Source organism: Nanorana parkeri, unplaced genomic scaffold (genome assembly GCF_000935625.1).
Source record: "Nanorana parkeri isolate BGI_ZX_2015 unplaced genomic scaffold, ASM93562v1 scaffold1265, whole genome shotgun sequence".
Taxonomy (NCBI): domain Eukaryota; kingdom Metazoa; phylum Chordata; class Amphibia; order Anura; family Dicroglossidae; genus Nanorana; species Nanorana parkeri.
The window spans coordinates 312,997-327,704 of record NW_017307533.1 but is presented as its reverse complement, the minus strand read 5'-3'; the positions used below and the strand labels follow the sequence as shown (position 1 = coordinate 327,704).

At 45.4% G+C, this 14,708-nt stretch overlaps 1 protein-coding gene across 1 annotated transcript in view; it reads left to right on the top strand.

Moving 5' to 3' along the window:
- The window catches only part of LOC108797362 (transmembrane protein 132A-like), a 203,030-nt gene that overhangs the window by 149,638 nt on the left and 38,684 nt on the right, over nt 1-14,708 (top strand). The window contains 1 exon segment of the mRNA XM_018568947.1: nt 13,428-13,622. Coding sequence (XP_018424449.1) covers nt 13,428-13,622 — 195 coding nt within the window.

Below are 14,708 nucleotides of genomic sequence, written 5' to 3'. Positions count from 1 at the left end.
CACCAGTGCACAAAGCAAGATCCATAAAGACATGGATGAGAGAGTTTGGGGTGGAGGAACTTGACTGGCCTGCACAAAGTCCTGACCTCAACCCAATAGAACACCTTTTGGATGAATTAGAGCGGAGACTGCGAGCCAGGCCTTCTCGCCCAACATCAGTACCTGACCTCACAAAAACGCTTCTGGAAGAATGGTCAAACATTCCCATAGACACACTCCTAAACCTTGTGGGCAGCCTTCCCAGAAGAGTTGAAGCTGTTGTAGCGGCAAAGAGTGAGGCACTCAATATTAAAGCCTACTGACTAAGAGTTATATATATATATATATATATAATTTCCTGGCTCACCTTATGTTGGCATACATATGGGTCAGCTCCACCCCCTCTGACCCCACAGGACCACCTCTAAACAAGCCAATAAAAGACAAGCCACCTCCCCCAGTTCCTTTTTTCCTCGCTCCAGGCCATGCGAATTCATAGCATTCTGCTACCATTTCCCAACCGGGTTCAGACTCTGCCGTCAGTAAACCTCCTTCGGTACCCTTGGTGCAGGGTAGGACTTTTCAGATTACATATGTCACTCACTGGTCGAGGGAGCTGGTTTTTTTATTGTCTGCCTTTTCTTCTTATAATCTGTAGCAGCATAGCGGTGCCGGATTCCTAGCTGGGGCGCAGGCGCCGGCATCTGCTGAGGCAATCCAACGGCCGGAACTCAGCGGCAGCGCTCGGGACCAAAAGGCTTCTAGCGCGCGGGAAGGGGGGGTTTTAAAACCACCGCTGGATTCAGTCCTTGCTGTCGCTCTCTTCCTTCTGCCTATCGGTTGTCCAGAGCTGCGATTGGCCCTCGTCTGCTGCTGCTAGATTGACCTGTCCTGTTCCTCTCTCCTGGGGCTGGTGTTGAGTGAAGTTTACCCTAGAATGTTATGTTGCTATCCCATTGTTCTTCTGTTTTGCCAGCTGTATATCTTTTGAGTGGTTCGTTTGTATCTTTTCTCTCCCTCTCTCTCCTCAGTTTCTGCTTTCCCACTATGAGCTCCCCTCGTCCAGTATCAGATGCACTGAAGCCTACTGAAAGGTAGGGAGGCAGCATTGGATCAATTAAGCTTAAGAGTGTTACCGGATTCCAGGAATATATTTTTTTTATGCCTTTGAGGAGTAAGAGTCCTGGGCATAAGAAGCATAAAGAGAGGAGGCGCTCTTCTTCCTCAGAGTCTTGTCATGGCCAGCCTCCAGAAGGTCGCAGACATCGTCAAATCACAAATCAAATCCGGGACCTGCTTCTCCACAAGGCTTGAATGCAGGCTTCCTGCCAGGATCATGCTGGTCATGTTCATCACAGGCCTTGCCGGGCAAAATGGTTTGCCATGGGTGCCTTAAAGAGGTAGCCAGAGAGGCTGATTCATTGGAAATAAAATCTTACATACATCAGGCAGTCAAAGACAGTCTCCAAGATCTGCTTCCATCAGTTGCCTCTTCCTCTGGGAACACTACAAAGTTGTCTAAGTCATCTAAACCTGTAGATGTTTTGGATGAAGGAGAAATCATTGCAGAGAGTTCTTCAGTACCTGAAGGGCAGGAATTTCGTTCATTTGATTTCAGCCTCATTGTGCCCTTAATCACGGCTATCAAGGCGGCCATTGAGTGGGAGGGGGTCGATCTTCCTAAAAAGGCCCCAATGTACTTTCCAGGTCTGAGGAAAGAAGGTCCTACCTTTCCTTTTATGCTGGAGGTCAAGGATCTAATTGAGGAAGAATGGGAGCGGCCAGATAAAAAATTGAGTTTTCAGAATCGCTTCCTAAAGCTTCACCCATTAAATGTAACCGATACAGCCATGTGGGATTCACAGCCGACAGTGAATGTGGCCTTGCAGCGTTTGGCACGTTACGTATCCCTTCCATTAGACAATTCGGTGGCCTTTAAGGATGTGATGGATCGCCATGTGGATGCAGATTTAAAGAAGATCTATTCTACAGCAGGGTTGGCCTTACGTCCCGCTTTGGCATTGACATCACTCTCAAAGGCCCTGAAGGTCTGGGTATCGAATATCGACACAGCCCTTAAGTCAGGCCTTGACAATGTCCAGATAGTGGCCGCTTTGGAGGAGCTGAATTTATCCGCTGATTTTCTGGCCGAATCTTCCATAGACCTGGTTGTCTTGCATCGAAATTGATGGGTCATTCAGTCACCGCTAAGAGGGCATTATGGCTGAGGCACTGGTCAGCGGACTCGGCCTTGAAACAGGCTTTGTGCTCTATCCCTTAGAATGGTAAAAATCTGTTTGGCAAGACACTGGAAGACACCATTAAAAGAGTGACAGGCGTAAAATCAGGACTCCTTCTGCAGGGGTTTAGACGTAAACAGCAGCCCTTTCGAGCCAATCAAGGGTTGCAGAGATTCAGAGATGCAAGGACATACAGACCAGGAAGACAGTTTTCCAGAACTCAATGGAGAGGAGCACAGTCATCCCTCTTACGAGATGTCAAAACCAAAGATCTCAAAAACAAAGCCAGGCAGATGGCGAAAGCTGCAAATAAACAATTCTGAAGGTGCGCGCACCCAGGTTGACTCGGTAGGTGCCAGACTATTAGCCTTCAGGGACACCTGGGTGACGGAAGTAAAAGATTCTCGGGTCAGAATTATTGTAAGCGGCGGATATCATATATAGTTCGAGACGCTTCCCCCACCACATTATGTGAGCACGGGTATTCCGCGAGAGCGATTAAAGAGAAGATGACTTCTCGATTATGTCACAGAGCTGCTATTGAAGAAGGCTATTGTTCCCTTACCATGGGAAGACCGGGGTAGAGGCTTCTATTCCCCCATTTTCCTAGTAACCAAGGCCTCTGGGGGGCTTCAGACAAGGTTGAATGCCTTCATTCGAGTGAGTTCGTTCAGAATGGAGTCGGTGCAGACGATTATCTCTGTGGTCCAGGCGGATGAATGATATCAATAGATTTGTAAGATGCCCATCTCCATGTGCCAATAGCAGAGTGTCATCAGAGGTACCTGCGTTTCTCAATATCGGGACAGCATTTTCTGTTTTGCGCCCTGCCTTTCAGCCTCTCCATGGCTCCACGGACCTTTTCCAAGATGTTGTTGGCAATCCTAGCTCCTCTTCGGCTTTGCGGAGTCAAAATCTTTCATTACCTGGACGACATCCTGGTATTGGGAAACTCCAGGAAATCTATTATTGCACATCGCGATCTAGTCTCAGCAACCCTGCTCCGCTTCGTTTTTTAAATATATTTACAGAAGAGTCTTCTCATCCCAACACAGAGAATGGAGTACTTGTGAGTGGCCCTGGATTCCTTACCGAAGAGGGTGTTCCTTTCAGATCACCACAGAGCAGAGATATCCGTCTGTGTCAACAAGGTCCTCAGTTGACCAGTTTTGCAGGCCAGAGACTGCATGGTACTACTGGGGATGATAACCTCATGCATTCCAGTGGTGCAGTGGGCAAGATGGCACATGCGCCAGTTGCAGACTTGTTTCCTACAGCAATGGAACTGGGTGACTTTGAGCCAGAAGATCATTCTACCACCGGCAATGCGGAGCAACTTATCCTGGTGATGTCACAGCCCGCTTGTAGTTAGTAGGAGGTGAGTAGGATCTCAATTGCGGAAGCTAGGGAAACCGTGAAAGGACTCTATACGGCGCTCAGTCACGAACCCCAGGCGTCACTCTCAATCATAGGCGGAGAGTTTGGGGTTCTTGCATCATGAGCCGTAATAGAAAGAAATAGGAATTGGTATGGAGACGGAGGTATCAGGCCCTAAGCCCGGATGGAATCACAAAGTGTCTTCAGGTGAGGTTGCTTAAGACCTGCTGTACTGATGCGGTGGTTGGCAAACAGTTATAAGTGCGCACGATTCCCAGTACTTATAGATATAGGTATTCCATAGATACACACATGCATATATACTCATATAAGATAGGCGGTAGGCAGTCCAGTCCTATAAGCATACACTTAGTACTGATGTAAACATCTAGGTAGTCCATATATGTGGAAGCCCCTTTAGGCTTTAAGGTACTTGCGCTTTAGGTGTGGATTAGTAGTGACAGGAGTCACTTCTTTCAGCAGTAGGGTAGTCCTCCGTTTGGTCCTGGCGAGGCAGTCTGCTTGGAGAACGAGGTTCCAGGGTGTTGGGGCATGAGAAACCCAATAGTGAACACCCTGCATCGTTCGGTTTCAGTTTAAATAGGCCGCGGCCGTGGCGCACTTCCGCGTTCCAGCGTGGAGCGCACCGTACGTACCCGGATGTAGGAGGAACCCCTCTGCGGCTTCTCCCGCTGCTGCGTTCCACGCTGGAACGCACACGTGACGCGGCGCGGCAGGGAGGAACGTTACAGGTGAAGGGAGTCCCCGTGTCTATCGCGAGGACTGCCTCTTGGTCAGGGAACCTTGATCATGCTTCCCACAGAAGCCAGCCTCCAGGGTTGGGGAGCACACTATTTGGAGCATCGGATCCAGAGCTGATGGAAATGTCAGGTGACACCACAGTCGAACTGGTTAGAGTTGAAGGCAGCCTCGCTGGTGCTGCAGGCTTTCCAACCTATTTTACGAAAACAAACAGGTGAAATTAATGATGGACAACAAAACAGCTGTCTCTTACATCATGAGACAAGGGGGAACCAGGAGTCTGCCTCTACTATGCTTGGCGAGCGAGATCTTCTCATGGGCAGAAAAACATGTGATGGCTTTATCAGCTGCCGATCTACCGGGAGTAGAAAACAGAGTGTTCCAGAGCAACAACAAATGGGAGCTGAACTCGAAGTACCTAAAACCTGTGTTCCAGAAGTGGGGTACCCCACTGATCGATTTTACGGCGACACCACAGAATGCAAAGGTGCCCCGTTTTATCTCGAGGCACAGGTGTTAAGAGGTGATAGCACAGGATGTGTTCTCGATAATATGGGACTTTCCTCTGGCATATCTGTTCCCTCCTTTGCCATTGGCCCTCACAGTTCTGCAGAAGATTTAGCAGGAGGTAGGGGCAGTGGCGACACCCCGATCCCAAGAGACTGCATCTGGCAGCATGGCTGCTGAGTCCTCAAGATGGAGGACCCAGGGCTTATCGAGTAGGGTGATCGGCACCTTAATGCAGTCTAAAGGACCATCAACTACTGTGACTTATTCCAGGATTTGGGTCAGATTTCTGGCATTCGCAGATCAAAATACTTTTTCACCATTGCAGGCGGAACTCCCCAGTATATTGAGCTTTCTACAGTCAGCCTTGGATGCTGGACTGGCTTACAACTCTTTAAGAGTACAGATCTCAGCTTTATTGTCATTCATGGGCATCGAGTGGGAGGACGATCCCCTATTACGGAGATTTATGAGAGCTGCTCTGAAGTTACGTCCTCTAAGAAAATTTCCATCCTGGGAACTGGATCTGGTCTTGAAAATCCTAGCAGCTCCTCCTTACCACCTGCCGATCAGTGCACCTTATGGTTCCTGACACAAAAAGTAGAATTCTTGATAGCTATAACTTTAGCAAAAAGAGTGTCGTAGTTAGCAGCACTTTCGTACAAAAACCTTTTTGTATTCTTTTGGAGGATAAGGTGATTCTCAGGCCATCGCCAGAGTTTTGGCCAAAAGTTACTTCTATCTTCCATTCTGACTGGGAGATTATTTTACCCGGATGTAAAAGCTTTCTACAGAACACAGGAACAGACTTCTGCCTCGCCTTGGATTTAGTCAAGCTTGTGAAAAACCAGTCCCTTTCGTAAATCATATAGACTGTTTGTGTTGTCTAGAGGCTCCAGAGAAGGTTTGGGGGCATCACCCAGAATCCTGTCTATGTGAAGCTTGTATTCAAGCTACAATCAAGTCAGCATATGCCAGACAAGACCTTACTCTTCCAGCGGAAGTGCGGGCCAACTCGACGAGGGGATGTTAACTTCCTGGGCTTCATACGCTAAGGTCTCAATAGTAGACATTTGCAACACAGCGCGTTGGAGTTCACAGAACACTTTTGTTAGGCACTAGAAGTTGGATGTGGCAGCAGCTAGGATGGCCGGTTTAGGATCAGCAGTAAACTCTTCTGCATTGTCAAAATAAATGTTCTACGTTTTGCAGCATTCCGGTCGTATGTAGTTTTGTTTCTTTAGAGTTTTTATATACCCGCCCATGGGGAGTTTTGCTTGCTATATTTCGTATGTATGCCGACATGAGGTGAGCCAGGAATAAGGAAAATTGTTATCATACTTACCGTAATTTTCCTGGCTCATCCTCATGTCGGCATACGTTCCCTTCTGTAAGGATCGCGGACGGCACAATCGCGGCTTGCGTTCCACGGTGGAACGCAACCCGAAACCCGGAAGTAACATCGCCGATGCGTTCCAGCGTGGAACGCATCGGGCGGAATACGTCACTAGCTCCACCCCTTTGAATCCTCATAAATAGCAGGAAGCAGGGTCAGTATGGCGTTCTGTTATTCACTCGTGAACGCCAGCTGACAGCCTGCTCCCTGCTGCTGGACCCAGAACCTCTGACTGAAAGGATTCCACCTGTGTTGTACCACAAACAGCAAGTATCATAGGCAGTATCTGCTAAAGAAGACCCCTTCACAGCTCTACTGTGGTTATTTCTATTGTTACAATAGAGTTTACTGCTGATCTAAAACCTTAAAGGGGAAGTACAGGTTGTTCCCATCTAAACCTTGCTGCATAAGACTGTTTTGCTATCTTGCTCACAATATTGCATAAATACGCTAGAGTGCTAAAATCCATAATTTCTACTTGATTTCGCGGCACATGATGGTAGAGCTCCAAACTCTCCGCCTGAGACTCTGAGAGTGACGCCTGGAGCTCGACCCTGACGCCGTACCCTATCCCCGTACTGATAGTACTAGCCTCCACGGCTGAGATTCATCCACATTGCCGAACGCATTACACCTTCCCTGGTCGCCTGTCACTCATCTTGTTATTGAACAGGTACTGGGGAGGGGGCTTGTCTTAGCTTAGACGTAGTCCTGTGGGGTCAGAAGGGGTGGAGATTACCCGTATTCATTCTGCCATGAGGATGAGCCAGGAAAAGAAAATTACGGTAAGTATGATAACAATTTTCCTTAATATATGCGCAACACACTTGTGGTCCAATTTCTGTCCTATTTCACTGCTCAATACTGACGTCAAAACTGTGGCTAAAGTTTTGGCCTCAACAATTACCACCTCTCTGGGTCAACTTATTTACAGAGATCAGGTTGGTTTCGTTTTTGCAGGCAGGCAAGGCACAATGTTCGCTGTGTTCTGAAACTTGTCCACTTATGCTTCAGTGAGGACTTTTTGGCTTGGATCTCAGCTCTATACGGCCAGCCCTCTGCTTCCATCTGCTACGCTGGCTTCAGCTCGGATCCGTTTCCCATTTTGCAGGGTACGAGACAAGGTTGCCCCCTGTCTCCTATCCTTTTTATTTTGGCCCAGGAACCAGCTAATCACATGAACACCTCGATCCATGGCCTACACTTAGCTGGCACCCACCATAAACTTTCGCTATACACTGATGACATCCTATTACCCCTCACTTCCCCTCACGTCTCACTTCCTAACTTGTTCCATATTTTGTCGGAGTTCAAAGCCATCTCCTGCCTTAAGGTTAACAAAACTAAGTCTGAAGCACTCAATAGTTATGCTACCACTGTTAGGGTTCCAATTTCAGAGTTCCCCGGGATTCGATCATGCTACCAGCCTCAGGCAAGTACTTGGGAATAAAGAGTCACACCAAATTGTGTATCCACTCTACACTGAGTGGCCAGATCATTATGACCACCTTACGTTTGTAGGCAAATTAGCTATAATTTCGCGCTGAAGTGGCTAGAGGGCCAGACCATATTAAATAGGGAAGCAGGTTGTTTACCACGACAGTAGAAGTGATTTTTTTCTGAAGATATGGGTAAACAACGCGATTTAACAGCCTTTGAACGTGGGATGATTGTTGGCGCTCGGAGCCATGGAGCGAGTATCAGCAAAACAGCAGAATTCGTTAAATGTTCAAGAGCAGCTGTTAAAATGTTTAAAGACTGGACTGTCAGCCAAAAATCTGGGTCTGAACGTGCGAATTGTGGCCGTCAGCGACTAGTCAATGTTAGGGCAGAACAGAGAGTGGCAAGACTGGTACAAGACAACAGAAGGGCAACAGTGCAGTGTCAGATACTTGCATCACCTTTCAACATCTCGTGGAGTCATCTCGTGGCCGACGAAGTACTGATGGGGTGGTCATAATAATCTGGCCACTCAGTGTATAAGGTTTATTGGTAAAACAAAAGATTATATGGACAGTGAAAGGGCGATGGCGGAGCATAAACCAATGGAAAGACATACACGTATACAAAACTAATTATAAGAATATGGGCCATAGAACAACTAAGGAGAAGGAAATGAGCTGAACAGCTTCAAGGATATATGTTTCTTTCACACAAAGATAAGGAAAAGTTAATTTGCCCTGGAATGCAGTTTTATCATTTTGGAAACAACTAAACTAGTTTCTGTAGAACACACAATTTTCTCTTGTTCAAACATTAACTATGTGTATACCAGAAACAGCCAAATGGTTATGTTGCCCTTTCAACTACCCTGGCAACTTCGCCTATTCCTGTTGAATGATGGTTTCTCTTGGCCCACGTCCTTACCTTATTTGGTCAAAACTTAATCGTTTGACTCCCTATTCCAGGCAACTTATCCCCCACTCTCCAGAGACCTATCGGCCCTTCTCACTTCCTGACATAATATGCCTTTGTCGTGGTTTGGCAGGAGTCATGCCATTAAGATGTCTTACCTTCCCAAAATAATTTTTTTCCCTCAGAGTCTTGCTGGTCCACATATCAGGCCACATTGTGTGAATGGAACAAAGGAACATTCTCCGGTTCATCTGGCAGTCTTGCAAATCTAGACAGGCCACCTGTGTTTTGTATTACAGTTTTGTATTAATGTATGGGGGCCTGGCATTCCTCATTTGGGGAAGTATATAGCCACTTCTATTGCACCACTTACCTTGCTCCCTCATGGATATTGTAGGGTGTTTTTTAACCTGTTATGGATTTCTCCTCCTCTTCGCCCTCCTATACAAGACCCTGCCGTACGACTTGCCTTAAAACATTGTGACTCAGTAAAATATTCTTGTGGGTTCATATCCCCTCATCTTCCCCTTTGATGTATTCTTGCTAATCCCTCTTTTTTCCTGGCTTTTGAGTTGGTGGTCTTATAAGGGCCTCTCTTTTGGACATGACCTGTTGTCTCTGGACGGGATCAAATCTTTCCATTACTTGCGTACCCATTGGCAGATTCGCTTGACTGAGAACTTTAGATATCTTCAAATTTAGAGTTATGTTCCCTCACTACTCAAGCATTGTAGGGGTTGTCTGCACAAACTTACCCTTTTTGATTCTCGCTGTAAATCAGATCCACACCCCCTAGGGTCTCATTTCTTTATTGTACACTGCTCTGACACCTCCAGTAGGGACCTCCAAATTCCCTTTTATGCTAGCCTGGGAGCATGATTTAGGTGAGCCTTTGGATCTACCTGAATGGGGTGGGATATGGCTTGCTGCAGTGAAATGTTCGCCTAACGTCTTGGGTCTTGTGGCTGCCGTGGGCTATTGGAAGCAGTACTGAAATTGCTGTTTTTTCTTTTACCAGTGGTTACCCCTATATTACATTATTCTTGCTCGCTCATAATCTTTGGACTGCTACTTTGATGTGTTTATGTGTCCCTAATCTTTCCATGTGTTCTTTTCTATTTGTGTAACAATACTGTTCCTACTGTTTGTACCATTTAGTTATTTGTGTTTTTTCAATAAAATTCTTGTAAAACCAAAAGAAATTGAAAGAAAAATGTTTCATTTGGAATCTAGGTTTGCAAACCAATAATGTTGGTAAAGGCTTCAGAGAGGGGAAAAGTTAGAAGATTGCTTTCAAATCCCCCTAATGCTCCCGCCAAGGCCCAATGATTGTGCTTGCCCCGCAAAAGGAAGATTGGAGGCCTTCTGTGACGGTATCTATAAACTGAGAATCATAATACTACAATAATTTAATATAGTATAGCATAATAACTAAGCGCGCTTGCTGGGGACCTGCGGCGGCTGTCTTTTACAGCATTGTTCCGCACATCTCCTAAAATCATTAGTCTGCATTGTTTTAGAAAAACTGTCACATGGGGCGTGGTCTGAGCCGCTGAACATGGCATACGTGTACTAATTGAGCTCCTCACGTGGACACTCATGGCTGTATTTTATAAGCTATATACATCATATACCCACTCCTTGCTACCCGATGCTTCTCCACCCAGCTGCTTCTTTATCCATGGGCAAGAAAAGTTTGGGTCCACAGCGCACGGAACGCAGCCAGCGTTCTTCGGCAGCGCGCCATGCACAGGCCACAACCGCAGCCACGTGCGATATGGAGTATTCGCCTCTGTACCTGGGGCAGCATTCCCCATCTGAGACTCCCTCAGATCTGCTTGATTCTTCTTCTGCGGGAAGCGCTGCTAACTCTCCTGCTCAGAAACCCACTGATCTGCACCCTTGGGATATTTGCTGGACCGCTTCAAATCTATGCTGCAGGCAAAACTTAAAGCGACGGAATTATCTCTAATCTCACTAGGGCGCTAATTGACCCCTGCACCCGAACCGATCTCCTAGAGACCAAAATGGATGATACTACGAAAGGTTGAACGCTGACTCCCCCTTCCTCACTTCTCTGCAAGCAAAGCTGGCGGTGACCGTGCTGAAATTAGAGGATCTTGAAAACAGGAGGGACAGGTGTGGGAGAAAGGCGGGGGGGGTTGCATTTATGTTAGAAATAATGTAAATATGCACAGGGACGATATCATGTCAAATAGTGGAGATGACGTGGAATCTTTGTGGCTAGAACTACATAGGATGGACGCTAGCCGTAAACTTATTGTGGGTGTTTGTTATAAACCTCCGAATATAGGGGAGGAGGAGGAGGCACATCTACACTCTCAAATAGAAATAGCTGGGAAGCAGGGCAATGTCAGTCGTCGTGATGGGCGACTTCAATTATCCAGACATCAATTGGGCTAATGGAATCTCCCATTCGACAAAGGCGGCCCGTTTTCTGAACATATTGCGAGACAATTTCATGGATCAGACGGTTGAGGTTCCAACCAGGAAAAATGCCATCCTAGCTTTAATCGTTTCTAATAATGCGGAGTTAATTGAGGATATTGCAATTGGGGAGACACTGGGTAACAGTGATCACTATGTGATTACTTTCAATATTGGGTACAAGAAAGGGAAGTGGACTGGTCGGACAAGAACCCAAAACTTCAGAAAGGCTAACTTTGATAAGCTACGCCAACTAGTGTGTGACATCAAATGGGAAAACTTACCGTATTTCACAAACTGAGCACTGACCAGAAGTGGGATTGTTTTAAGAACACATTACAAAAGGCGATCACCAAGGGTATACCAAAACAAAAGTAAAAAATTAAAAACTAAGCCTGTATGGATAAATAGAACAGTGAAGCAACACATTAAGGACAAGAGTGGCATTTAGAAAATATAAGATGGAGGGGACGGCATTGGCGTTCAATAACTACAAAGAATGTAATTTAAAAATGCAAAAAAGTAATCCGGGCAGCTAAAATAGAGTGCAAAAATCATATAGCCAAAGTTGGTAAAAGAAACCCCCAAAAATTCTACCAATACATAAAACAGTAAAAAGGTAATAAAGGAGCAGATAGGCCAAATAAAGGACGAAAAAGGGGAGTTAGTCACAAACGACAGGGTGAGGGCCAAGGCGTTGAATACTTTTTTCTCCTCAGTATACACTCAGGAAAAAGACGGGTTTAATGTGCATAAGAAAACACATAGTTCAACACAAAATACTCCTCAGTGGTTGACGGAAACCGGAATACAAAATAGGCTTAAACTACTTAATGCAAATAAAGCATTAGGACCAGATAACCTGCACCCAAGGTACTTAAAGAACTAAGCCAGGTTATAACGAGACCATTATTCCTCATTTTAAAGGACTCCTTAATCACTGGTCGAGTACTAAGCGACTGGCGGAAGGCTACGGTAGTACCAATATTCAAAAAGGGGTCAAGATGCCAACCTGGGAACTACAGACCAGTTAGTCTTACATCAGTAGTTTGCAAACTGTTAGAGGGAATGATTAAGGACTACTTAGTAAAATTTGTTCAGGATAATGACATAGTAAATGATAACCAGCATGGATTTAGGAAGGACCGTTCCTGCCAGACTAACCTGCTAACTTTTTACATCAAAACAGGTACTTGAAAACAAAATATATTTGATTGACAAATTTTAAATGCATCTTGACCCGGGGGGAGGGTACAATAAAGAAGAATGGGAAAATAGTGTATATGCATACACTACACTTCAGCTTTAAATTTTAGTTCCTGCAATAGATCCTAGAAATTCCTGCTTTCTGCTATAGCTATGTTATTGGTTTTGGAAGAATGATACATTCTTGGAGAAGTTATTGGAAGGGTTACACTTTTTTGGCAACAAAATATTTTAAACCAGTACATTTTAAGTTGACCTTTTTTTCCTTTGTTCTATTTGAAATCATATTGTGTGGTTTAAAAGATATAAAAGGTGGCAAATTTACTCAAAACTACACTTCAATGAAAAATAGTGCAATCTTTAAATCTTTTAGAGTAATATTCTTTTATAAGATGTACAAGCTTAGGTTGCCCATATGTAACCAAATATTGTGACCTTGTAAGTAGTAGCTTGCAAGGTTTGGAACATGTAAGGTTCCCTGTGGACAATATTAAAGGAGAACTATGGGGTCAGTGTTTTTCCCCATAGTTCTCCAAAGGGTAACGGGAGAACACATACTAGCGTCCTCCCGTTACCCTAAGCTCAGTATACCGCGAGCTACAGCTCGCGGTATACTGAGACGCCGCAGCCGGGACGGATCACGACTCTTTTGACGGGATCCGCCCAGCTGTGTGAGTGACAGCTGGCTCTGCCTATCTAGAGGCAGAGCCAGCTGTACCCGCCCCCTCCCCCGTCCGTTCCGCCAGTCAGCGCTGGCAGATCGGATCGGTGAGAGGGGAATGCAGCCCCTCCCCCTGTCACGGCAGAGAGCCGTGAGAGGTGAGGGAATCCGGTATGTGTTCCCTCACCTCCCGTTCTACTGAGCCGACCTGTGACAGTCTCATTGTCACAGGTCGGCTTAGAACTATGAGATGAGTGGAAATCACTCACCTCATAGTTCTCCTTTAAGCCACTCTAGCAGTTTGGAGAAAAAAATGTTTTCACACGTCTGCCAAATCTGGGAAAGTATTATGTTGAGTCCTTGTGTTTTTTTTTTTGTAGGAGAGAACAGGCAGGTCTCTCCCTGCCCATCACTTTCAGAGTCTGTAGCATTTTTTTTTTTTACAAAAATATTATTTTTATATCTGTTTTTTTATATCACATTATATTATTTATAGGTGCGATCTCCACTTTCACACTCCATCCTAGGAGAGCAAACAATCTATGTCTCTTCAGAAATCGTCTCCATTCTGGAACTGCATTCACATTTGGTTTGGGGCATAAATCTCAATGTCACCCCATGTCTGACTAGACATCCTGGAGTTTTTACAGTTTTGTGTCAGTCTCAAGAGCCGGCAATGATTCCTAAGCAGGTAAGCAGTAGTATTACTTTTGCCTTTGAGCTTTTTTGTTTAATTTTTTTTAGGACATAGTAGGTGAGGTTGACTAAAGACAAAGTTCCATCCAGTACAACCTATGTGTGTATGTGATTGTGTGTCTCTGTATATATATGTGGCTTTAACACTTCCCATATCCTTGTAAATGTAGTGAAAGAAGACACTGATCTAGAAATTTCTTGAATTTATCAACGCTATCATTGGATACCACTGCCTGGGCAAGGGAATTCCACATGTTTACTACACAGTAAAAAAAAAGCCTTTCACAGTCTAAGATTGGACCCCCTCTCTTCTAACCTCCTGTTGTGTCCTCAATATAGTTCTCGGTGTAAACAACTTGTTCCTTATATTGTGGTCCCCATTGATCATTTAGAAGACTGCAATAAGGTCCCCTTTTAAGCGCCTCTTTTTTAAGGTGAAAACGTTTAATTGCTGGAGGCGGTCTTCATAACTTAGGCCTTCTATCCCTTTAATTAATTTTGTAGATCTTCTCTGGACTGTCTCAAGCTCAAGGACATCTTTCCTGAGGGTTGGTGACCAAAACGGCACAGTATACTCAAGATGAGGCCGAACCAGTGATATATAAAATGGAAGTATTATTCTTTTATCCCTTGCAGGGGTGTGGAAATTTAAAAAAAAACTACTTGTCCAAGGGCTAAAGTGGGGGCCAAATCTACTTGTCCTTCACGACAATCTACTTGTCCTTCACGACAATCTACTTGTCCCAATACAAAAAATAGTTTTAATCAAAACTAAGGATGCACCAATACCGTTTTTGCGGTATCGAGTACGAGTACCGATTTTTTTGCTTTCGGATCTCACCGACACTGAATACTAATACCGGTGCTTCCGCTGACATAGAGCAGGCTTCCCTGGTAATCAGGAAACCAGGCAGCAGGTAATGACATCCCGCTCAGGTTCCTGATTGCCACGGAAGCCGGCTCCATGTTGTTTGGCCTGCTTGATTGCGATTGGCCGGGAAACCTGCTTCCCGGTCAATCAGGAAGCCGGGTGGCGAGTAATGACCTGATTGACCGGGAAACTGGCTCGATGCTGATTGGC